The 25620-nt window shown below is 36.7% G+C and overlaps 2 protein-coding genes across 3 annotated transcripts; one reads left to right on the plus strand and one right to left on the minus strand.

Moving 5' to 3' along the window:
* Positions 1-374: 374 nt before the first annotated feature.
* lmbr1l (limb development membrane protein 1-like) lies at positions 375-18704 on the minus strand. 2 transcript variants are annotated; one of them, XM_079802842.1, is made up of 16 exons: positions 18309-18704; positions 10439-10523; positions 8659-8692; positions 7791-7930; positions 6800-6903; positions 6592-6715; positions 6355-6423; positions 6160-6224; positions 5585-5657; positions 5312-5395; positions 5151-5227; positions 4994-5071; positions 4587-4751; positions 4418-4484; positions 3940-4101; positions 375-3209 (listed from the first exon to the last, which is right to left on the minus strand). In XM_079802842.1, the coding sequence occupies exons 1-16, from the start codon at positions 18369-18371 to the stop codon at positions 3124-3126; spliced, it is 1476 nt and encodes a 491-aa protein (XP_079658968.1). In that variant the 5' UTR covers positions 18372-18704; the 3' UTR covers positions 375-3123. The 2 variants fall into 2 exon arrangements, with proteins under 2 accessions (XP_079658968.1, XP_079658967.1); XM_079802841.1 differs by having other exon boundaries at positions 1198-3545; positions 18309-18692.
* A 1181-nt stretch (positions 18705-19885) lies between these two features.
* On the plus strand, positions 19886-25587 carry dnajc22 (DnaJ (Hsp40) homolog, subfamily C, member 22). Its single transcript, XM_079802594.1, has 5 exons — positions 19886-19909; positions 20026-20079; positions 21394-21960; positions 24586-24878; positions 25004-25587. Exons 3-5 carry the CDS (start codon positions 21420-21422, stop codon positions 25184-25186), a joined length of 1017 nt encoding a protein of 338 aa, XP_079658720.1. The 5' UTR covers positions 19886-19909; positions 20026-20079; positions 21394-21419; the 3' UTR covers positions 25187-25587.
* The last annotated feature ends 33 nt before the right edge of the window (positions 25588-25620 follow it).

Here is a 25620-nt window from a genome sequence, read left to right on the forward strand (position 1 = left end):
AGTTTTCTATTTTCCAGAAGGAATAATATCTTCTAATGCACTTTGGCACACACTTCAAACAACCGCCAGTAAAGCTAATCTGCCTATTTCCCCCTTCATTCTTGTGTTTTGACAATAACGATAGCCTATCGCAACCTGTGAAAGACTGCCTGTCTTCCTCTTGTCTGATATGATTAAGTCATTTTAGACCAGTAAAAAATGCCCTCTGCTGATCAACAGAAGTGACATGAGTCAACCCAATATTATTGAACTAAATGTTTCTGATGTAAACTGACAGAGGACTCTAAGCCCTAACCTGCCATCATTATAGGCACATCCATTTGTTAGTTTGAGTTCACATGATCAATGTAAAAATTTGCTTTAAAATGTGATTCAGATGCTAAAACTTAATTTTAATATTCAAATTAGATTTTTAATTCAACATTTCCAATGTCCCCACACTTTTGTTAAAGTAAATAAACAATTAGCAAAATTATAATACTAAACAAAGGTGTAATATTTGATTACACAGTGGTTTAATAAATGCTAAATACCAATTCATGAATATAGCATAAATCATAATTTAAATGCTATTTTAACTTTAAGCATACTTTAAAACTTCTTGGTTTAACTGTTTTAGCAGAGGAAATTCAACGATAAACAAATCCCACATTTTAGGTCTATCAGGACATCCATCAAAGAGCACAAAAAAAGACAAGAAAACAAAAATCAAGACAGACAAATCATAATCAGTGGCCGGGATTTCTTTTTCTGCTTTAAGAGAAAAGAAAAGAGGAAAAGGAAATGAACACTCAACAAGGAAAACGGATGGACGATATAGAGGTGGGGGGTGAAAGGGAGAAAGCGAGTGGCTTGCACTCTCCTGATGATGTAGGGCTTTTATCTGCCATGGGCATCCGTGAAGAGAAAGCACAGGATGGGTCAGCAGCAGCGTCTCTACGGGCCTGCTGACAGACCTGGGGCAAAATAAAGACCCTGATTAAAGCCGGCCAGCTACAGGCAGAGGGACAGCTGGGGGAAGATGTATGGACAGAAAAGCACACTAACACCAGAGCTAAACATAACCACCACAGCACCATTAAAGCTGTAGTCAGGTGCTCAGATGGCAAGAAATGTTTGCTGACCTCCATGGAAAGGTCCTTAGCAGATCCAGAACCAAAAATGGGTTTAAAATGACTGACAAATGACACACTGGTTGGAAAAAACAGGTGTAAACACATTTATTCTTTTCTCCTCGTTTCAGTTAAGGGAATGAGAAGAAATGGTTGGTCACAGTCACTAACTTTGCTTTAAGGTATGCAGCTGGAATTTTCAAACAAATTAAAAGGTCAATTTTTTCTTTCTTTTTTGTCAAGTATTCATGCTCACTGCATTTTCTTTGTCCCCTATAAGAGTTCGCCATTAATAATGACGTAAAAAAAGACATCCATATATGAGCTATCAGTGTGGGACAAACAATCTTTCAGCATGTCACTCTTGACTCCAGTTGTTTTGAGCTGTAAAACTGTATTTTGTGAGCGAGCGAAATTAGTTAAAGGGATAGTTCACCCAAAAATTAAACATTTCAAACTTGCATGACTGGAAACGTTATCTTGAAAAATATCTCAGTGCATTTTTGGCCATACACTTACATACAAATATTTTGAACCTCAAACATTCTTCAAAATATCTTCTTTTGTGCTCCAGGGAACTATCCCTTTAAGCAATCATTTACATTTACTTAATGTAGCTACTGTAAATGATTTTTGCAACTATCATGTTATTAAAATATGGTTGAGGGAGAACCTGAAGTATAGAGACTTTGTAATGATGAATTTGTGAAACACTGTCCTCTACTGGCCACCACTTGAAAGACATTATGACATGTATGATGCTTCCTATGTATATTGTGCGGTTACGTGACCTCATAAATTGCCCCCCTGGGGACAAATAAAGTGTTTTGAATGAAATGAGATTGGTTTAAAATAACGCAGATACAGAAACAAATTCATAAATAATGCAATCATACAAAATAATAAACAATGTAATCAGCAAATAAAATGTGTTCACCATAAATACTGCACTGTATAAAACTTGTGATTATCGAATCAAGAAGTCCACATTTATCAAATCACAGCCTCGTAGTGTCACTGAAACACGAAATGGTCATGGGCGATGATTGTCCCTCCACACAGTTCAACCCAAAACATATGAACTAACCAAACTGTGACCTTATTGCCCAATTTAGGTGTTCTTAATCAGAGCAAACACCTTCTTTTGGTCATCCGCAAAGGCATAATTGTATGTTAACATTTCATAATATAATATTGCACATTCAAGTTCCACATATAAAATAACAAAAACAGGAACAAAATCCCTAAACATTCACAGTTGTCTTGGCCTAAAGCTTGAAATCAATGGCAGCTGCTGTCAGACTTTAACATACATTTTGAAACCTAAACTCTCCAAAAAAAAAAAGTGTCTCTCAAGCTAGAATGTTTTCTCACACCGAACATATAATCTCCAAGATCAGTGTCACTTGTTCCACGTTCATCCCTTTTATAAGGTTCTTCACTTCAGTTAGAAGCAGACAAACGCCATAATAATGGACTTCCTGCAATAAGGACCCACAGTACAACAGGGATTGGATTCGTTGGATGACACTAAAAATAGTGATATACAAAGGGGAAAGCGTGGGGGGCCCACCAGGATAGAACTCAACACTCTCATTCCACCACCAGGAAAAGGAAACGTGGTCATGGCTATGATGTCATCCTCCGAAATAGCTCTCCTGTCTGGATGCACGTCAAAGTCCTCTGAAGCCATTGTTCATTTCTCATAAGGCGTTAGTTCAAGGCGTCCAGTGATTTAACATCCCTTTTTTAAATGCAGTAATATGCAAAAAAATTACTGAAGTAAACAACATATTAAACTGCAGTTGCAGAAACCCACTCGGGAGATTCCATCAGTCGATATATACATCGTTCAGGCAACCTTTGTAAACAGCTTTGGTGACCATTCACCTATAATGGATGCCAAATAGCTCTGGTCCAATAGGAGAAAGCCATAGAATGGGATCCAGAACCCTTTCCATAAGGTAATGGGCTTCAATAGCCAATAATATATGAAAAGGCTGATCGCTCTTCAATGAATCTTTGAGAGCCCATTGGCCAGGAGGAGTTTGAGGGGGATGGTTGAACGAGACACAGTCAGAGGCAGTCTGTGGAGACCTGGAGAAAAGAAACAGGAGAGTAAACAAATATTAGATCTAACAACCAGAAAAGGTAACTTTGGCAGGCAATGTTTGGGTTGAATGCAAACCAATCAATCAAAGAACAAAAGCCAGTAGGGCGAGAAAAGAAAAAGAGATGCTATCTGAAGATGGACTATGCCAGCGAGTGTGTGTGTTCACATTCAGCAGTGTTGTTTGTGTTGGGCGGAGGGCGATGGGTGTGTATCTTCCAGAACGAGTTTGACGCCCCAAGGTCCCCAAGGAACCCTTCTCCCCTTCTGTCCCCTCTCACTTTCCTGAGAGAATTGTGCTTTTTCTATCTGAGGAAAGAGACCTACCCATAGAGAAACATGGCCTGTGTGAGGAACACCTCACCCAAAGACTAACTACAAACACTGGCAAATGGCAGCATAGTGCACACCCCTTGTCCTTTCAAGATACAATGCGTACATGCACAAATCTTTCTCCTCACACATTTTCCTTGAGATAAACGTTAGAATTAACCGTTACAAAAGGTCAATACAAGTTAAGGTCTATCGACACCATATGTGGTGTCATGTTGGAAATAAAGGGCATTCATTTCAAATCCACAATATACATTTACTTATTTAGAAAAAAAGCAGCACTCATCAAAATAAGTGGTAAATAAATAATAAATCATTTTCATAGGGATCTTCCCCTTCAAAAAAAGACAGACAGACAGACGGATCAAAATATAAAAGACTAACCAAAGGCACGGATGAGTTCTCTTTGCAAGGCCCATGTGACCGTGTTGATGAGGCAGGCGGATGTGAGTCCAGCAAAAAGCATATTGTACAGGAAAACAATGTGGAAACTGCCGAGCCAGTTATACCGTCCAAAGTCTCCAAGCAGATCAAACCTTGTAATTCCTACATGTAGTTACATGAAAAAGAGGATCATTATTAAGTATTCATTCAAATTGTAATACACAATGGACACATATCGCTGAATTATGGCTAACTACTGCCGTCTTGTGGACAGACAAAAGATTACAAATTGAACTTGTCATTCATAAAGTTTACTACAGTATCCATTTATTAAACATTTTCTCTAATCTGAATATAATTAAGCAGATTTTACTCTCAAATCAGTGCTGAAAAAAATATGCAAATTGTGTCTTGGCCAACAACTGACCTCAAAAATCTTCCTGCATTAAATAATGACCAATAATTTTAAAATGCTTACCCAGTGTGCGCGAGAAAACAGGCAGGGCTGAACTGAGTATTAAAAGAGAAACACAGTTCCCTATAATCTGTGGAGAGATGCAAACAATTCAATTTGACGATAAAGAGTCACAGCATCTGAATGTGAGACATCACAGTTTTGTCATGACAAGTATGACAGATCTCTGTACCTGTGTGAGGGTAGTGTCCTGTGCACGGGGCAGCAAACCGGTGAAGAGTGGAGAGCTGTAGAAGCCGACGACCGAGGAGACCATGAGATACAGGATGATGACCACCTGCACTGCAGCTCCCAGAGAACCAAACATGGAGAACGAGGCAAGCCCCAAATGAGGGTCCTGTAACAGAAAAAAAACGACCATTGTGAGATTATGATAATGAATTATTACTGCACTACGTTTATGGTGCTTTGGGAAGTTTTTTGTTGAAGGAAAAGAAAAATAGCACTATATGGTTTTAGAGGGTTTTTAAAGGTTGAGAATCAAATTATGAAATTTACCACAAATTACATTTTCAGGTCCATCTATGAATCCTGTAAGAGAAACGGCAAATATAAATAGGCCACTGTCATGTATCTCACCTCCATCCCTCTCGGCATAGCGGATTCATCGAAGAGTAGCTCCAGCACATGGAAACAGACCATCAGCACACACACCGCCTGAGAAACACCGTAAATTTGGTTATTTGGTCACCGTAACCAGTATAAGTATTTGGTATTCCATAAGGTTTACTCTTACAGTCAAAGCTAAAAGCAGCAGCATGGCCACTGGGTATCCCAGGTTGCGTTGCCATGGAGACACTCTCTTCCGCAACTCTAAATGGAAGAAATAAGAATGAAAAGCAATTCATGATAGTTAAATGATTAATGTATTAAACCGTTTGACAGGCATGTTCATACCTAAAGCAATGCGTTTGGACTTCACACTCAAAAAATCCCTGTTGATGGCCTCTACGTTTGCACTGATCCAACAGGAGGCATTACCTAAAACAGATAGAGATAGTTAGTTTATATGTTTAGGAATCCATTTTTTGGCAATGTAAATCCTGGTTCATAATGCCAGAAAAACATCTTTAGACAATAAGAAGAAAACGAGAGAAAGAAAGAAATCTTTATAAGATGGGGCCACTTCCTTAACAGCAGCCAGTATGTCTCTCATATCCTGACACTCACTTTTCAACTTCCTGGACAGAGAGGCCTCTTCAAACACGGTGCAGTTCATGGTTTCTTCCAAGTTCTCCAACAACTTTAAAAAAAAGAAGAAGAAGACGACGACTCAATGTCACACTTCTAATTTATCTTTAAATATATACACTAGTTTAGGATCAGTGAGATTTTTTTTTTGAATTTTGTTTGAAAGATTAATGCTTTTATTCAGCAAGGATGCATTCAATTAATTAAAAGTAACAGTATAGACATTTATAATGCTACATTTATAAATATTTTGGTTTCAAATAAATGCTATTCTTTTAAAATTTCTACTCATCAAAAAATCCTTAAAAAAACGTATAACAGTTTCGACAAAAATATTAAGCAGCACAAATGTGTTTAACATTGATGATATTAAGAAAATGTTTCTTGAGCAGCAAATCAGCATATTCGAATGATTTCTGAAGCATCATGTGAAAATTCAGCTTTACATCACAGGAATAAATTACATTTTAAGATATATATTAAAATAGAAAACAGATATGTAAATAAAATAAAATACAAAAGTAATTTTAACCACAGTTATCTTGACCACTTACCCGAGGTTTGACCAATAAGCTCCCAGTGACGCTAAACATCCGTGAGAGCCCAAAGGGTGTGCACACTGTTACAAGACACAAAAGGAAATGTGATGCAACAAATCTATAAATGAGAAGTCAAAAGCAATGAAATACCAAACATCAAATTAATACAAAACATAACCCAAACAACAACATAAAATAATATACACTTACACAAAAGCAGCAGAACTCCAAAAAGTGAGATTCCAGAATAGAGATAGGGCAGGTAATATTCCCACAGGTCTGAAAAGCACAGAAAAAGGAGCAGAATGTTACTAAACCTTTCTCTTGCTCTTGTACAATTAAGAGGACATTTGTGAGTCTAGATGGCATTCAAAATTATGATCTATTCAATCAAAGAGACTGAACATGTGTAGCACATTGTCTCTAATGTTGCATTGTTGCCCTTACCGTAAAGACTCTCACGGGCGGTGTTGTGATGGAGAAGAGCTGATGCCACCCACACAATGCCCAGCACCAACAGACTGAGGAGGAGCAGCATCACTGCAGTCTCATACACCCGTGCCATAATGCCCTTTCAGAGGAAAACGCTCATATCAGACCTGAATTCAGATGCTATAGAGATGTGTTTACGGTTAAACTAAAGACATAATTTTACCTTTTTGGACCCAGCAAATCCTTCTGATTCAGTAAAAAAGTAGGCGAATGGCATTAAGAAGACCAGAGAGAGGTTTGAGAATAAGAAGACTAGGTTCCACAAGCCTGAAACAGAGACAGGAGAAGAATGAGTGATTAAATGAATGATATTGTACTCTACCCATATTAGAAAGCAAAAACCCAACACACAATACATATTTGTGTTGACACTACTGTTAAAAAAATCTGGGTCTCCACTAAAATATTAAGCAGCACAACTGTTTTCACTAGTGCTAATAATAAGAAAATGTTTCTTGAGCACCAAATCAGCATATTAGAATGATTTCTGAAGGATGCGACACTGAAGACTGGAGTAATTATGCTTTGCCATCACAGGAATAAGTTACATTCTAAACGTTGGTACACATCAACAACATTTAACCATGTATATATAATATAGTGTGTTCCAATGAACTACCAGGTAAATACAAAGAATACAGTAAACTAACAGACCACTAGGGGGCAACCACGTGCCATACTAACTTCATCTAGCTCTTCCTCCAAGTGCTGTGTTTATTTCTCAGTTGGTCTGATAATTATATTGTGATCACATACAATCCTTACAGCTTATGAGATCTGGTGTTACACGTGCACTAGAAAACAGCATTTCACCATATGTCGGCATCAGGAATAAATCAAAGGGATTTTAAACTAAAAATTGTGGCCTTGGAATTCGTCCTCACACTCTTGGCAGACTTGTTGCTATGCCGAACATGTGCCCCACAGAGCTGTTAGACTTATTAGTTTGTTTACCCACACTAAGTCCTTGTGGAAATAAAAACAATACCATTTGAGTTCAGATTGGGTGACAAAATAGTGCCTGAGAATCTGAAGTTATAATTGATTAGATTGATAACTCGATTGACTCTTTGTAAACTGATATGGTATAGGTCTCATAATCCACATGTGCAAAGCAAACTTTCAACGTTTTTCATTTGTGCGTGTGTTTGTACCGTGGATGAGCGAGCCATTGAGCCACTGCATGTAGTAGCTTTGTGGGAATGTCAGCAGAACTTCATTGGACAGTATAGAGATGGGCAGAAGCAGCACGGCACACACGGCCACTGAGAGTGTGAATGTACACAGCCACAGCCTGCGGGGTGAGAAAAACAATCAAAGAAGGGCGAGGAAATGTTTTTGCAGCCCTTTACTTTGTCATAGTGCCAGATGTGAAGAAAGGTGGATCTTAAACGCCACGCTGGAGATCAAAGGGCAATCTGTCCACTTACAATCATTCAGGGAAAACTATACTAATACTAACCAATAGCGTGTCCTTTACGTAAAGTCAGTGCGAACTGCTGTGCAATGCACCATTTTACAGACATAATGAGAGAATTTTGACATTTCATTGCTAAAGTAAGGTGGGAGCTAATTTTATGCATTTGGAATTTAATGGATGTGAAAAATGGGAGCCAGACTGAATTTGAGCTTGCTAAAATAATGGCTAAATACATTTCTGGCTATTATTGTCCATTATCCAACAGTATTGCGGCCTACAATAAGAAATTACATTTTCATGTAACGTTTATACTTTACTTGAAAATTCTGTCACCATTAACTCTTTTTGTTGAAAACAAAAGATGATATTTTGAGGAATATGGTTAACCAAACAGTAAAAATAATACTATGGAAGTCAATGGGGTCCATCAACTGTTTGATTTCTGACATTCTTCAAAATATCATCTTTTGAGCTAAATGGAAGAAAGAAATTCATACATGTTTGGAACAACTTGAGGGCGAGTAAATGACAGAATCTTCATCTTTGGGTGAACTATCCTATAAATCAGTATTTTTTTGCTTCTTTTATTACTGATTACTTACGCAATTTTGTTGACAGTGGCATCCTCGATGTCTTCTGTGGGCAAAAAAGGAAAAGGAAATAAGTTTCTCTCCACAACACTATCCAACTGCAGACATACTGATGTGTGGACTCACAGTTCACAAAATAACAAGATCCTAGAATGATGCAGATTCATTATGAAGCTATTCCATGAAGTAAACATACATTTATTTGAATTTCTTTTTGGGGGAAGCCTTTGTCATTTGATTGTTCATTACTGCACGTGCAGGAAAACAATATCCATTTAAAGAGGAATTGGTCACAATAACAGGGACAGATTGAGAACATTAGGCAGAGAGGATGAAAAATAAAGCTCAATCATTCTCATGCGAGAAGAGCAAAACGTGCCCAGTGTGACAGAGCCGCAGGGCAGTTATGTGACATTTCCTGGGAGAGCCCCAACCCTAATGAAGAACAGGTTTTCTGCACATATCCTTCAAAACGACTAATATGCAACTGAAGAAACAGCTTCAGCCCTCCACGACTGGTGCACATTTAGCCAATGTAATGGACCTTGAGTTTTAGACGCGTTAAAAAAATACACAAAAATTGAGCAACAAATATTGTGCAGTGATTCTGTTTGTGTTCCTAAATTGGAATATGTATCATCATGATAAGTTTGGCTGGAAGTTAAGTACGAAATGTTCCCCTTTAGTGTGTCTAACATAGGACATGTTCTTATGTTCCTCTGCACTACGGATCATGTAAACGCGCTAGACGAACGTTTTTAAAGGCTGTCTCTCCTTACACTTTCCTATCATCCCTACTCTGACCTATAGAAGTATAAAATGATATCATTTAACAAAATATAAAACAACTCTTCAACAGTCTAGCAGTCTGGCTAAAAGTTATGAACACAATGTTCCCCTTTAGTGTGTCTAACACAGGACATGTGGACATTTTTAAAGGTTGCAATGTCACAGGAACAGCTGTGCTCACAGGAACCCAGGTTTGAAATGATTTCCCTTGTCTCTCCCCACGCTTTCAATTAAGAGTATATACACAAATTGAGACCCTTGAATTCTGTTCCACTGTACCTAGCTGTCTTTAAATAATAATGGAACAATGTAAAAAGCCATTTAATAAATGAATTAATATTATGAAATGTATTATATCAAAAAATATTTCAAGAGCCCTGCATTCGGTTCTTCTTTGCCTGTTTTTTGAACACAAGAATGTATCCTGTGCGTGGGTTTAACAGTCTAAACAAGCCTGGTGCGTTTTAAACATGTCAGGTATGAGAAAACAATCCCTCAGATTTTCCACTGAAAGCAGTTATAGCAGAACCGGGAGAGAGCAGGGTTTTCAATTAAAGGGGTGTACACCAACATGAGGTAGCGTTCTCTTATGAAACCTCAAGCAGTGCTCGGGCAGGGCAGGGGGCCTATGTTTATCTCATGAGAACATTCCTCATCCACACTGCTGCCCTCCCTCAATGTTGCATAACTGCTGTCAACAGCAATCAGAAACTTGAACTCCTCTATGCTGAAGATTTCATTTTCACAGCTAAAGAACACCAAAGCTATTAATCAAATAACAGACGCAATACAATAACAGTTTGCTATTTGAACATGACACCAAACAAAGCATTTTTGGAAAATGCAGGTGAATGACCATGTCAGGTCGTGCTGACCAACAAATGGTCAGTGTGTAGAAATGTGTTGAGCTCACAGAGCGGCTGCAGTAAATGAAGGAATGTAATACATGAAACCAAACAACTGCTAAGGGTCCTGGCCACTCCAGTGGTCACGTTAAACTTACCGGTGACAAACTCAGCATTCTTCTTGAAGTGAGTGAGAATGAAGTGCGACAAGATGTACAGGCAAATGAAAAGCAGCACGCAAATCTAAAGCAGAGAAAACAGAAGAAAGTCAGTGCGATTTGAAAACATGAAATGATTTACATTTACAAATACACTGCAGCTTGAATTTCAAGAAGTCTTAACACTGGAAGGGAAAAAGGTCTGAAGATTGAAAATTGTATTTTCTTCCTCACATAAACCTAGCATTTTTTGTCCTTTCAGCAACTTTAAGATCCCCACAATGATCTGCTCCCAATTTTATTATATGGAAGAGAGCAGTGTGAACTTTCTTCAAAACTTTTCCTTTTATGTTCCATGATGGAATAATCACACTCTTTCTTAGAAGATTGGGTGTAAATGCCACTTTGCAAAATATCAGATATGACATACATTCTCACAGTTATCTGCAGTATGATACAAGTCATGCAGTAAATATGAGTAATATAGTCGTGAACAGGCAGCTACAAGACGTGCTGTACAAACAAGCTGCTTGGATGTGTTGCTAATTAACGTTATCAAGAACACGTTAGACAGAGAGCCTGTAACGGAGCAGAGGTCATGAAACACACCCCAACACAGCCCCATTATCACTGATGCACTGCAGTGCGCAGTCCAGATTGCCTTTATAGCTCTGTGACATAAGAACTCTTAATCAAGGACATTTGGTTCTTAATGATAACACAGTCCAGTGACAGGACTGGACCGGTCAAAGCTGTTATAGGAATCCATTTTGTATTATTGATAAGAGATAATGGGGAAAAAAAGGGGTATCGCAGTGATAAACAAACTGCATTCGGTGTCCTAGAATGTAAAAGCAATAGAAAGTGAATCAATAAGTACAGTGTCCTTTAAAAAAAAAAAAAAAAAAAAGCCAGCTGTCCCTTTTCTTAGGAATCTAAATTCTTAACACCCAAAACACAGATTTGAGAATAAGGGTAACAGCACCAGATGGAGGATGAGGATTACAGCTCAAATGCAAATGAAGAGATAAACCAGTTACAACTGGGATTAGTGATTACAGTAAAGATTTACAGTCAAGTTTACATATTTAATCACAGGAACTTAAAAGTCGAGGCGGTCATATTTATATTGTATATTACTTACATCAGTGTGAGAGAGATGCAAGAGCAAAACGGTAGAGAAAAAAAAAAAAAGAGTACATTTTGAATTAATGAAGCATGCATTAAAGTCTACAAAAAATGGCTCAAAGACATTTATAGACAAGCTAGACACAAGATTTTGTGTTGAATAAAGTCTCTGGGCTTCACTGCAAATGCTAACGCTCAAAATAATTAATTAGTTTGAGTTGGGCAAACTTAAATTAAACAAAATATTTCAAACAATTTTTTTTCTGAGTATTTAGAACTTTGTTTTTCTTTTGAGTTCATGAAACTGACACATTTTACGTAATCTGAATCGTTTCTTTTTTTTGTTTAATGAACTTGTTTCTTTTAATTAGGGCTGCGCAATATATTGAAATATCGCAAATGTACATATCGCAATATGCATATCGCAAGGGTACGCAATATCTGAATGATTTTAATATGCTACTTCAACATTGTGAAAAGTGTACGTTTTAGGTTGATGCATATAGCAGAGAATAGACTGGGCACACGACTGTTACTTATGTGACTTGCTTGACGTTAAAAAAAACAGTTGTTAAACGCAATTAAAAACAACTCCTTGCAGTCTTGTGCTGTCTGACACACAGACCAAAACATGCGCACAAGCCGTCAGAGGTGGGTAGTAACGAATTACATTTACTTGAGTAAATTTTTTGGGTAACTTGTACTTTTAGAGTATATTCAAAAATGGGTAGTTTTACTCTTACTCAAGTACATTTCTTGTGAATAAACTGTACTTTTACTTAGTTACAATCGGTGGCGTTCCTCCGCTACTGTCAAATGGTAATAATTATATTATATATATTTTTTTATAAGTTAATATGGAATAAGTTAATATATGAAGCAGAGGAAGATGTGTGTGAGCTACGGTAGGCAGATCACCCGTGGCATCAAGTTCAGTCTATGTTTTCACTCCAAGATGTCAAAAAGAATAGTTTCATAATGTATGTGCTGTGCACCAAAACTAACTGACATCTCCGCATACAAGAATTCCACCCTGAAAAAACATGTAGCGGTAAGTGTCACAATGATGCCTATATTTGAACACTATTAATGGCAGTTTGGTAACTATGGAAAATTTTCCCTTATTGTAATACTATTTCACACACTGTCCGAGTGTTTTCCTCATATGCACTCGTGCAAGAATAATCGTTTGAATCCTCCAAACAACACACGTCCACGAACAAATGTTCACATCTGCACATTTACATACTGTATCCTTTTTTTCCACATAACGAAACAAATTGAATAGCCTAATGTGACGTCTTGCATTTATACACAAATCCGGACAGACACCTGTCTGAAGTGTAGAAAATACATACAAATAAAAACGGGATTGTATTTTATTCCTACTTAAAGAATAAATATATATATATATATAATATATATATATATATATATATATATATATATATATATATATATATATATATATATATATATATATATATATATATATATATATATATATATATATATATATATATATATATATATATATATATATATATATATATATATATATATATATATATATATATATATATATATATATATATATATATATATATATATATATTTATTCTTTAAGTAGGAATAAAATACAATCCCGTTTTTATTTGTATGTATTTTTTTTTTTTTTTTTTTTTTACATAATTATATGTATATAAATATATATGAAGAGTTCAGATGCAAAAGCCTCTAAGTGCCATCTGAAATTTTCTTCTAGAATGATCATTTTTTTTATAAAGCTTGTATATTTAAGTTAAATAATTTCACTTAAATGGCAATGCAAATTACCTATTAATTGTCATTTAAGTGAAATTACTTAAATTAAATATACAAGCTTTATAAAAAAAAAATTGTCATTTAAGTGAAATTACTTAAATTAAATATACAAGCTTTATAAAAAAAAAAAGATCATTCTAGAAGAAAATTTCAGGGCACTTAGAGGCTTTTGCATCTGAACTCTTCATATACACATATATACATACATATATATATATATATATATATATATTACAATAAGGTTCATTAGTTAACATTAGTTAACTACATTAGTTAACATGAACTAATAATGAACTGCACTTATAAAGCATTTATCTTTGTTAATGTTATTTTCAACATTTACTAATACATTATTAAAAACTTGTTAGCATTAGTTAATGCACTGTGAACTAACATGACTAAACCATGAACAGCTTGATTTTTATTAACTAACGTTAACAAAGATGAACTAATGCTGAACAGAGGTCTTGTTCATGGTTAGTTCATGGTTAGTTCATGTTAACTAATACAACCTTATTGTGTTACCGAGAGGTGTGTGAAAGATTTTCAAGGAGTCTGAAATTCAGGGTTTTCGCTTCTTATCAATAAGATCGAAAGTAACTATTAACTAGCTACTTGAGTAGTTTTTTCATCGAATACTTTTTTACTCTTACTCAAGTAAATATTACGATTTGTTACTTTTACTTGAGTAAATATTTCCATAATATATCGCACAGCCCTACTTTTAATTTGGTGGAACTTGAATTTAACATACTTGGCTGGCGATTTCCAATTCCAAGCATGCTTTGCCATGACACTCGGAAGGGAGAGTACATGCTAAAATTAAGTCAGGGTCTCATTTAACATTTACATTTTAAAATAAAACTCCTACAAAGCCACAATCTATCAAATCTGATATCAACACATTCCCCCAAATCTGATATCAACACATTCCCCATAACCTGCTGGTATCAGATCGCTATTCTCTTTTGGTGCTATTTTAACATGGGGGAAGGGCAATGCATGACTCTTTCCATTCTCATTCTGCAGGAGAGCTACAGTGGGATCTGTCCACATGACAATAACCTCCTAATTCCATGATTAACCTCGGACCCATTTTCTGATATAGGATCCTCATGTGTAGTATATACTTTTGAGAAATGAAGCATATTGAATGAACTAAAGCAAAAAAACATTCTGAAGCACCGCATGTCCCATAAAAGAGAGGAAGAGGGACGAGGGAGGGGACAGGACAGGAAGCTGGGATTTTGTCTTCAAAGTGCCAACAGCAGGGAAAACAATGGATCTATGGGATACATATCCCTGGAGCTTTGAAAGGTGGTGTCCTCGCTCATCTGTGCTCAGCATTTGAATAGTTTGTAACTTTTGACAGCATGCACTAAACCAAAGAGTTGAAAAAGCTAAGCTTAACTACAGTATACGTTAAAATAGAAACAAAAGATTGCATAACGCAGTCGAATATAACATGAGAATAATACATGTCCGGTATCATAGTATTACCAGTCAAAGAAATTTTGAAAAATACCTTTTTGTCTACTCAATCAAAGCCAATGGTCCAAAACAACACTGGCCTCAAATGACTTTCATTGTATGAAAAATAAAAAAAGTTATTGAAAATATCTTCCTTTGTGTTCAACAGAAGAAGGGAGGAAAAAAACTTGACACAGGTATGGAACGTCATGAGGGCGAGTAAATGACGACAGAAATGTCATTGTTTGGTGCACTATCCCCTTTAAATCCTTTCAAACAACCACAATGACAATATTTGACAATAAGTCCCTGTAATACCCCGTCTGTAAAAGGTAATTTAACAAAAAGAAACTTGGGCATGTTTTTTGTTTTTTTTATTGAGACTGGGCATATAATGCGACTGTAACCGCAGTATCAACCAGCAACCAACCAGTGCATTTGCTGACCAATTTGGCAGGGCTGGTCAAACAGCCGAGCGCAAACATTCTGAATCGTAGGGCTTATTCAGCTGCTCTGGATAATACTCGCTGCACAATACAAGACCTGGAACGAAGCCCAAGTTATTTCTTGAAGTGAAACAGCCTATTTAGCAAAACAGTCAGCTATAGAGCGACCGTGAACTGACACAATGAGAAAACACCACTCATGGTGTGCTGGGATAGATTAGCTAGAGGACAGATGTAGGAAATAGATACTAATAATTTGATTTTAAGCGGGCCGTTAAGGACAGTGTCAGATTCTTTATGCTTTTTTAAAATGTTACTTGGCCACTAAAATTGATTTTCAGTCTTTTTATTACATTTACGATATATAAACAACACTGTGACAGTATGTTATTAATTTATCACAAGCATATTAAATAAGTCAGTTGATTATGCCAAATTACATACATTTTCAATCTGAACAATTGTAACTTCAAATCAAATTAAATTCAAATCACAAAATCAGTTGTATATAAATGCACAATATATCATAACATATGATACTACAGGTCACTACTTGTATTTAGAGGTACTAAACTCATTACTAGATAGAATTAGAGCTAATATTGAGTAATACCAAATGATAAAGACTCAAGTTCGTTTTCATGGGGACCAAATAATAATACAAGTCCAATCATAAAGAACGAAGATCTCTTCTATTAAGCACCTGCAGACGTAAATACAAAGCCCTCTATTGTTGGAGGCCGAGCGACATGTTCAGATTTGCACCTTAATAAAGTCTGTTACACACACACTGCATTCCTTGCACATCTACAGAGTGGGAACTGTGCCAAATCAGCTACTCCCTCTAACAGGTTGTCACTCTTGAAGATCAACCAAGTACAAAACTGCGACATTGTCATAAATTTTGTGTTGCTTTACAAGTGGGAATTCAATACTTCTGAGTTCCACCCGAGAATCCCTCAACAAAAAAGGGTTTTATCTGACATTAAAACATTCAAGTCTCAGTTTAAATCAGCTGTTCATTTCAATTAAATTAATTTGATTTGTGGTAACAAACAATTGTTTGATATTAGTGTAAATAAATATCCAAATAATCCTTAAACGTATCACAGCTTTCACAAAAATATTAAGCAGCACAACAGTTTTCAACATTGATAATAAGGAATGTTTCTTAAGCATCAAATCAGCATATTAGACTGATTTATGAAGGATCATGTGACTGGAGTAATGCCATCACAGGAATAAATAAATATATATTAATAAATAATAATAATAATATATAAGATATTTCACAATATTACTGTTTAATTTAGCTGTATTTGTGTTTAAATAAATGCAGTCTTGATGAACATAAAGTCTTCAAAATACACACATTTATTTAAATCAGTGTTAAAAAAAAAAAAAAAAAACAGGTTTCACTTCAAGATCCAGATTTTTGATCGGGCATCAAAAGGTGACCCAACACAGGACCAAAATTGTATTAGTACGTATTACAATGAACTATATAGAATGGAAAACTAATGAATAAGAATCATTAATGTAGGGTGACCAAACATCCTGTTTTTCCAGGACATGTCCTGTTTTCAAGTCCTGTCCTGGCCCTAATATAACAATTTTCTATCCATACAGAGGGGTCATACTTTAAAAGTATTGAAATTAATAAGGAATCTTTGAGTAAACTTCGAGTATCATTTGAGTATCTCATTGCCGGGCCGAGTGTCCTGGTTTTCGGTTATCAAAATATGGTCACCCTACATTAATGTATATAAAAAATAAAAATCACAAGTTTTATGATTAATGATTTATTGTTTCAAACATTATTTTGGTATTAGTCATATTACTGAGTGACGTCCTGACTGTGCGCACAATCTTTGACGTCAACAACAACAAATATGATAAGCATTTTCTCCACCCTTTGATATTTTGCAGCCCTAATAACAAACAACTATATGATTAGCTGCATTTAACATTGGATCGGAGACACATTTTTGGATCAAGACACAGCTAAAAACCACTGATTTAAATGATAAATCCCAGCATCAGTGACCAAGGGATCAATAGCCATGACAGCATGAGCTCAAATGGTGCCCAAGGCCAGGGGGGCAGGACATCTAGTCTGACCCATCTGTGCATTTCATTAAGAGAGGCATTTTACATTTTCTAGGAGGATTACAGGAGCTTTGCATCATAGACAAAACAGAAGAGAAGAGTGAATAAATAAAAGCGAATGCCCTCAAAATATCTGAAAACAGACTTTAAAGAGCAGCTTGTGTTCGCATTGAAAAACAAAGGATGGAGTCTATAATGTCTACAACAGCTCCACCAAGATTAGAACTATAATTCTGAACTGATGTGTTACGTTGTCCTGGATTTAATCTATAGTTTAAAGAGGTCAGTTTTTGTATGAATTACATAATCTAACAGATGAGAGTGGTTTAAAAAAATATGCACCAAACCTATAGTGCTCTAAAATGCTGAGTAAGATGCATCCTTGCGAAGGAGTAAAGGTTAACCCCTAATGTCTTGCTGTAAGGTCATTGAGGTCTGAAGTTCAGTTATAGTTTTACTTCATTAGGTGTTGACAAAGACATTTTCAAGCACGAGGATGCCAAAAGTTCAGCTGTTGCTCTACAAAATGAGCTCTGGATCCCACAAAGCCAGCCATTTCAAGAGTGTTACATTTTACAAGCAGCTGTGTAATTGTTCGCACAAAGTAAGAAAAAAATGCCTCAGAGTTTCTTTGTGTACACAATTACTCTACTTTATAATTACATGTCTTTGAAATAAGCAAATACAACACTTGCACACTCCAAAAAGTGAAACTAATCAATATTTTATGAAAGAACAAAATTAGTCGTGCACAGGAGACAGTTCAACGTCACACAATCATCGAGTCAATCAATTACTATTGAATTCTATTAGGACAAACACAAGGGCACATCAGATCGTAACACTGCAAACGCTACTATGTAAACAAAAGCAGTACATAGAGGGAAACTTACAATGGTTTCTCGGACTCGGTCGTGGAATAGTTGCTCTCTAACCGTCACGTCTTCTGTTTCCATGCTTTGAAACCATGTCTTGGCGTGTGCTCGGTTATAATTTGTAAAGCATTTGAGTCTCCGAGAAGATAATAGCTTACGTGGAAGCTTGTCTCAAGTCCGAGCGAAGTTCCACCACTAAACGTATGCTATTGCAGTTGCTCCTTCTGAAGTCACTAAGTCAGCGAACTACTCCTACTTTACTTCAGTGAGGTGGATAGATGCTTCTCAAATGATTTCATCAGCCAACAAGCAAATTATAAACCATCACTGAACTCATCGAGACAGCGTGCTCACAGATGCTCCTCAAATGAATCTTTCAGTCGCTCTCAAACTCCATCTACTGGAGGGGCCGGGCTGGGGGAGGAGGAAGAGGCGGATTTAAGACTAATGAAACTTGATCAGTAGTGAACATTTGCAGACCATTACAATAATACAACGTTATACAAAATTAAATAGTATCGTGTTTGTGATGATGTAGTAGAATATAACTTTGTACAAACATTTATTTCTGTATTAAAATATGAGCGCAAATTATATAGCCTACCTGTCGAAGTAAATTTGAAAGCCCTCCAATGTGTCTTTTGCCCGGTTTCACATAGCCTACTAGTCCCAGACTAAAATGCAGGTTTGGGCTGTGTTAACGGAAAGCAACTTGCACTGACATAATGCCATTGATTTGTCTCAAGACGCACATCAGAAATGTTTTAAGGCACATTTATAATCTACTTAAATGTCCTACTTTAACTAAGGCCTACTCATGGCTTAATCTAAAGCCTGTCTGTGAAACCAGCCCTTTATGTCCTAATGATGGAATATTTGTCATTAGATTAAAAAATGGAGGAGGGGTAGGCTACATTTATAGCAACGTGTCTATTTCTCTATTGCCATTTCAAGTTCTCTATTTAAACCAACAAAGATGGAAACATTAATAATAATCCAAGCAAGGCCTGCTTTCACACAGGATTTATAGATTAAGCCAGGAGTAGGCCTTAGTTAAATTAGGAAATTAGCTTTTATAAATGTGCCTTAAAACATTACTGGTGTGCATCTTGAGACAAAACAATGACATCTGACATATTTTAAGATATGCCAGTGCAAGTTGCATTCAGTTAAAACAGCTCAAACATGCATTTGAGTCTGGGAGGTTTAAGCCTTGTTTGAAACTTTCCCAAATGTACCAATGCAGAATGCACTACATTTAATGTAATTGAAAGAAGTCTCTTATGCTCACCAAGGCTGCATTTATTTGATCAGAGCCGAGTTTTCAGCATCATTACACCGGCCGTCAGTCTTTTATTTCATAATCATCATAAATTATGAAAACAGTTCTGCTGCCCCTATACTTTTGAATGGTATATTAACAGAAATGTGTTTAAGGTCACAGCAGCACAGCATGTAAGGGTAACTCTTGGAAAAAAACAGTTTAGTCCATTGCAATCCAGTAAATGTCTAATGTTCTGTGTCATTTTGTGTCCACAGATATGGTGAATCAAAGTTTACTCTTTATGACCTGTGTCATCATCAAACCAAAGTCCATACTAGCGCAAACACGGAAGTCCGTAGGTTACATTATTTTCACAAAGTGAAGGATTTAATGTTTAATGTTAACTTCAAAGCGATTAGGCTGTGATCTGTTGCATGCATTTTTACATTTTTAATGCTTACCTTGTTGTAGGAGTCTTCTAAAACATTTGGTGTGTGAATGAAGTTTGATCTCTCAGTCCCGCAGGTAAGAGAACAGTGACCTGTTTGATTTTATTACTTGAATGCCAGTGATATTGGTGATATGAGAAAGAGACAAGAGAGATTATCAAAAGCATAATTCACCCCCAAAAAATGGCAATTCTGTCATAATTTACTAACCGTCATGAATTCCAAACATGTGTGACCACTGTGGAATACCAAAAGGGAAGTTATAAACCAAAATGTGCTCTTCTTATTCAGTGAAAATAAATGCGGATCCAGGGACGTCAAGTTCCAAAAGGAAACAAGTACCATAAAAGCAATATAAAATAAGTCAGTATGACTTATATGCTATATTCCAGGTCTTATGTGATAGCTTTACATGAGGAGCAAACAGAACTTTATTTTTGGGGGGTGAACTATTTCTTTAAAACACTGTATAAGATCCACATGACATGCATGTTACTAATTTATCATAAAGCAATTTTCATAATCATGTTATTGGCTAATCTGCTTTTATATACTGAAATTATTTTTATTTTAAGGCAAGTGGTACACAGAAATCATAGTTTTGAACATGCGTTTTTTTTGTTATATCAGCTTGGTTATATTGAGTAGATTTGATATATTCAAGTCTGTGCTTTAGGGTAAATGACATTCATGCTGTACATGTAAAAGACTTTCAGCAGCTGGAACAGCACTTAAAGTAGCCTAGGTTACTGGGCATTGTCTTTGCCATTGACTTTAGTCAGGTTAGACGCCATATTGAATTTAATGTCGATGAAAATGAGACTGTGAGAGAAAAGGTCCAAGATCATATAATTTTCACAACTTTTAAACTTGTTTTATAGAGTTTTTTTAACAGCTTAACAATCAGGTTGTTGTTAAACATTGAACACATTGTAGGCTATTCTATCCCTCACAGCCTCATTTTCTTTCCTGTCAAAAACTAAGTATGGTGCTATATAATTAAGTAAAGCAACCCTCATTATATTAATTAATGTAGCCACCAACAACTTAATCATAAGCTATAGTCTTCAGTACAATGATAAAAAAAATCACCATAACAGAAACTCAAATATAACTGAACATTAAACATTAACGTGTATTTCCTTCAAAAACACAAAATAACACTTAATTTCAAAATTTACTTTCCTGATCCAGCCATTTACAAAGCATCCTGGGAACTAGCAACCCACCACTCAGTTTCACTAAATTCAGTTCATATAGTTCTTACACAAATCAATTAAGTAAACTTCCATTTTATATATTTAAGTGGATTGAACAATGAAATTAAGTTAAACAAGCAGCAAAACAAATCATATTATCAGTTGAAATAACTGACTTTTTTTTTTCCTAGTTCCTGTGCGCAGCTAGAATGACCTCATGGCTAAAAAGCTCCTGATCACATATGCCTTGTGGGCCATGGGTGGCCCACTTGGCCTTCATCACATTTACCTGGGCAGAGACAGTCATGCCCTTCTTTGGATACTGACCTTTGGTGGTTTTGGCATCGGATGGGCAAGGGAGTTCTTCCGTATCCCATCGTATGTGAGCGAGGCCAACCATGAAGCAGATAGAGCCCGTGCTAGACATCCACGTGCCACTCCACCACCACCAGTAGGCCTGATTCGGTTTGCCGGACAGATTTGCGTTGGTATTTACTTTGGCTCAGTGGCTTTAATAAGCCTCAGTTCTCTTAGCTTCTTCTACTTCCTAGTGCTGCCATTGAGCATAGGTGCAGGTGTGCATCTGGTGTCCTCTGTGGGCCAGCAGACATCTGACCTTCAAAAGACCCTTGTTTCGTGCGTCATCACGTCATCCATCTTCTACGGCAGCAATCTCTCTCCTCTGCCCATCAGCATAGCTGCCAGTGTTACCGCTGCACAGCACAGCATGTTGAAACCTCTGAGGCCACAGCCACTGGGTGAGATGCACTATGTACATTTTGGTTACACTTTACAATAAGGTCTCATTTCTTATAGTTAATGCATTAACTAACATTACCTTTTGTTAAAGTCACCATGAAATCAAAATGGGCAATTCTTGTTTTTCTAGGGAATATTGCAGTAATTATTAAAAATGATTTATCCGTGCACTTCATTAATTTTTTTAAAATTCAGATGCCTTTGTAATCTTTAACCAAAATAACTTCCCGACCCTTTGCAACGACAATGGGTGGTACAATGTCATTGAGATTGCAGTAATAGCAAACCACAATGATCCAACGGTCCAAATCCAATCAATTCCCCGATGGACATCAAGTCCTGCCCTATAGTTTCACCTGGGTATATACGTCACAATAGGGAAGAAGAAAAATAGCAACTTCCATTTCATGGCGGCTTTACTTAATTCAAAAATGTATATTCATGTAAGTTCACAGTGCATTAACTAATGTTAACAGATACAACTTTTGATATTAAAAATGTATTAGTAAATGTTGAGATTAACAATTATAATAATATAATTAACTAATATTAGTTAATAAGTAATATAATAAATGCTGTAGAATTGTTCTTCATTGTCAGGTCATTTTAACTAATGTATTTAACTAATGTTATGAAATTAAACCATATTGTAAAGTGTTACCCACATTTTATACAGTAGTGGCCAAAAGTGATGTCTGGCCTAGGAAAATTGTCATATTCACCCTTTATTAAAATATTATTTTTTAAAAATGTGTTTAAGATTTTGTAAGCATATTGTGTAATTGTGCTTGGAGTCAATTGTTTTATTTATGGTAACTCAATGAAATATGGCAAATTAGACATAATTTTTGGCCAGGCTGGAATACAAAGAAATTATTAACACATGCAAAAACAAGAGAGAACCAAAGAAATATAAATAACTGATTATGTTGTAGTCAATGTATGCTTTTTGTTCCCCCATGCATTTTTTTTTGCATAGTAAAATAATAATAGTTTTTTTGTGCAAAATAATTATAAAGGTGTTATTACACTCTAAAAAAAAAGGCTCGTAATCATAGGGGAACCTTTTTTAGTGCTATATAGCACCAATTTTGGTGCTTCAGCGGTTCTTCAGAGGTGCTATATAGCACCTTAGTCAAAGAACCGGTGAAGAACCTCTGAAGAACCGGTGAAGAACCTCTGAAGAACCTCTGAAGAACCGCTGAAGAACCACTGAAGCACCAAAATTGGTGCTATATAGCACTAAAAAAGGTTCCCCTATGATTACGAGCCAAGAACCATTTTTGGTGCAATATAGAACCTTTTTTTTTTTAGAGTGTACTCTTATTACAAGGCAAACTATATACACTGATCAGGCAAACAGACTGTCGAGGTATGGACTCCACTAGACCCCTGAAGGTGTGCTGTGGTATCTGGCACCAAGATGTTAGCAGCAGATCCTTTAAGTCCTGTAAGTTGCATGGTGGGACCTCCATGGATCAGACTTGTTTGTTCAGCACATCCCACAGATACTCAATTGGATTGAGATCTGGGGAATTTGGAGACCAAGTCAACACCTCAAACTCGTGCTCCTCAAACCATTCCTGAACCATTTCAGCTTTGTGGCAGGGTGCATTATCCTGCTGGAAGAGGCCACAGCCACCAGGGAATACCGTTTCCATGAAAGGGTGTACATGGTCTGCAACAATAGTTAGGTAGGTGCTACGTGTCAAAGTAACATCCACATGGATGGCAGGACCCAAGGTTTCCCAGCAGAACATTGCCCAAAGCATCACACTGCCTCTGCCAGCTTGCCTTCTTCCTATAGTGCATCTTGGTGCGACGCACACGTTCCCGGCCATCCACGTAATGTAAAAGAAAACGTGATTCATCAGACCAGACCACCTTCTTTCATTGCTCCGTGGTCCAGTTCTGATGCTCACGTGCCCACTGTTGGTGCTTTCAGCGGTGGACAGGGGTCAGCATGGGTACCCTGACTGGTCTGCGGCAATGCAAGCCCATACACAACAAACTGTGATGCACTGTGTATTCTGACACCTTTCTATCAGATCCAGCATTAACTTCTTGAGCAATCTGAGCTACAGTAGCTCATCTGTTTGATCAGAACACACGGGTCAGTCTTCGCTCCCCATGTGCATCAATGAGCCTTGTTCGCCCATGACCCTGTCGCTGGTTCATCACTTTTGATAGATATTGACCACTGCACACCGGGAACACCCCACAAGAGCTGCAGTTTTGGAGATGCTCTGACCCTCCATCACAATTTGGCCCTTGTCAAACTTGCTCAAATCCTTATGCTTGCCCATTTTTCCTGCTTCTAACACATCAACTTTGAGGTCAAAATTTTCACTTACTGCCTACATCCCAGCCACTAACAGGTGCCATGATAAATAGATAAACAGTGTTATTCACTTCACTTGTCAGTGGTCATAATATTATGCCTGATCGGTGCATATATTTCCCTCATATTTTAATGGTTTAACTTGTAGAGTGATTAAAAACAAATATCCCCTCCGGACATCACTTTTGGCCAATGTGTGTCAATCTGAAGTCTTACCTTTGGGTTACATCATGTGCACTTCATCATGTGTTTAATTAACCCCGTTTGTGTCAATCTTCCCAAGGGCCTCGTCTGTATCGTCTAAGTTTAGGTGTGCTGGCTTTCTCGGCTCCGCTGGGATACAGTGTTTTCCACAACACCACAGCCACATTGTACTACATATCAGACTGTATAGCGGCCCTGCTTGATTTCTTCTGGTTCCTTCCATGGCTCAAAGGACTCCTGGAGTATTTTCTGCTGTTGCCATATCGACTGTTGTGTGTCCTGACAGGAGGGGGTTTCTACGAGGAAAGCTGGAGGAAGATGCTGGAAATAATTCTTAATGAGTATAGTAAAAAAGAATTGGAGGCGCTGAAGGTGAGTTCAGTACAGTTTTAAGTGCTAAACAGGTTATATCACATTTATAGTTTTCACTTTGCAGTATTTTACATATAATCAGAAAGTAAATATTGATATTTTTGTCATTATTTTCTTACAATCAGGTACTATCATTGCCAGAAGAAGCTTCTCTGGAGGAGGTCACTCGCAGCTACAGGGAACTGGCTAAAGTGTGGCATCCAGATCACAACCCCAAGCGGCAAGCAGAGGCACAACAGATGTTTATTCAAATCCAGGAGGCATACGAGATACTTCTCGACAGACATAAGACAAAACGGACAAAATGATCTTCTGGGGAAGAGGAAATATTCCCTTTAGAAGACTCACATTTAACTTTAACCCCCCTAAAGTCAATCTGGTGTAATAAACTCGAAACTTTCTAAACAAAATCATTTTCATTTTTGTTCAGAGAAATTCTCCTCCGAGGCCGACTACTTAGGATTCTCTGCCATCTTGTGGTAACATTAGGTATTAATAGAGTTGTTTTTATATTCTAATACGGGGGTCTTCCACAGTGTCTTTTGTCCAAATTTTTTTTATAGAAAATGTTTTTTAATATCAAACAAAATGTATACATCATTAGTAAAAAATACAATATATAAGTTCACTACCCCCACATGAAAATGTATCATATAAAATTAATGTGTATGACTAAGTAGGCTATATGAGTAAATTATAAGTAAAAGTCTCAGTAAGTATATGAATGTACATCAAAACAGAG

This window comes from Gobio gobio, assembly GCF_949357685.1.
Source record: "Gobio gobio genome assembly, chromosome: 21".
NCBI lineage: Eukaryota > Metazoa > Chordata > Actinopteri > Cypriniformes > Gobionidae > Gobio > Gobio gobio.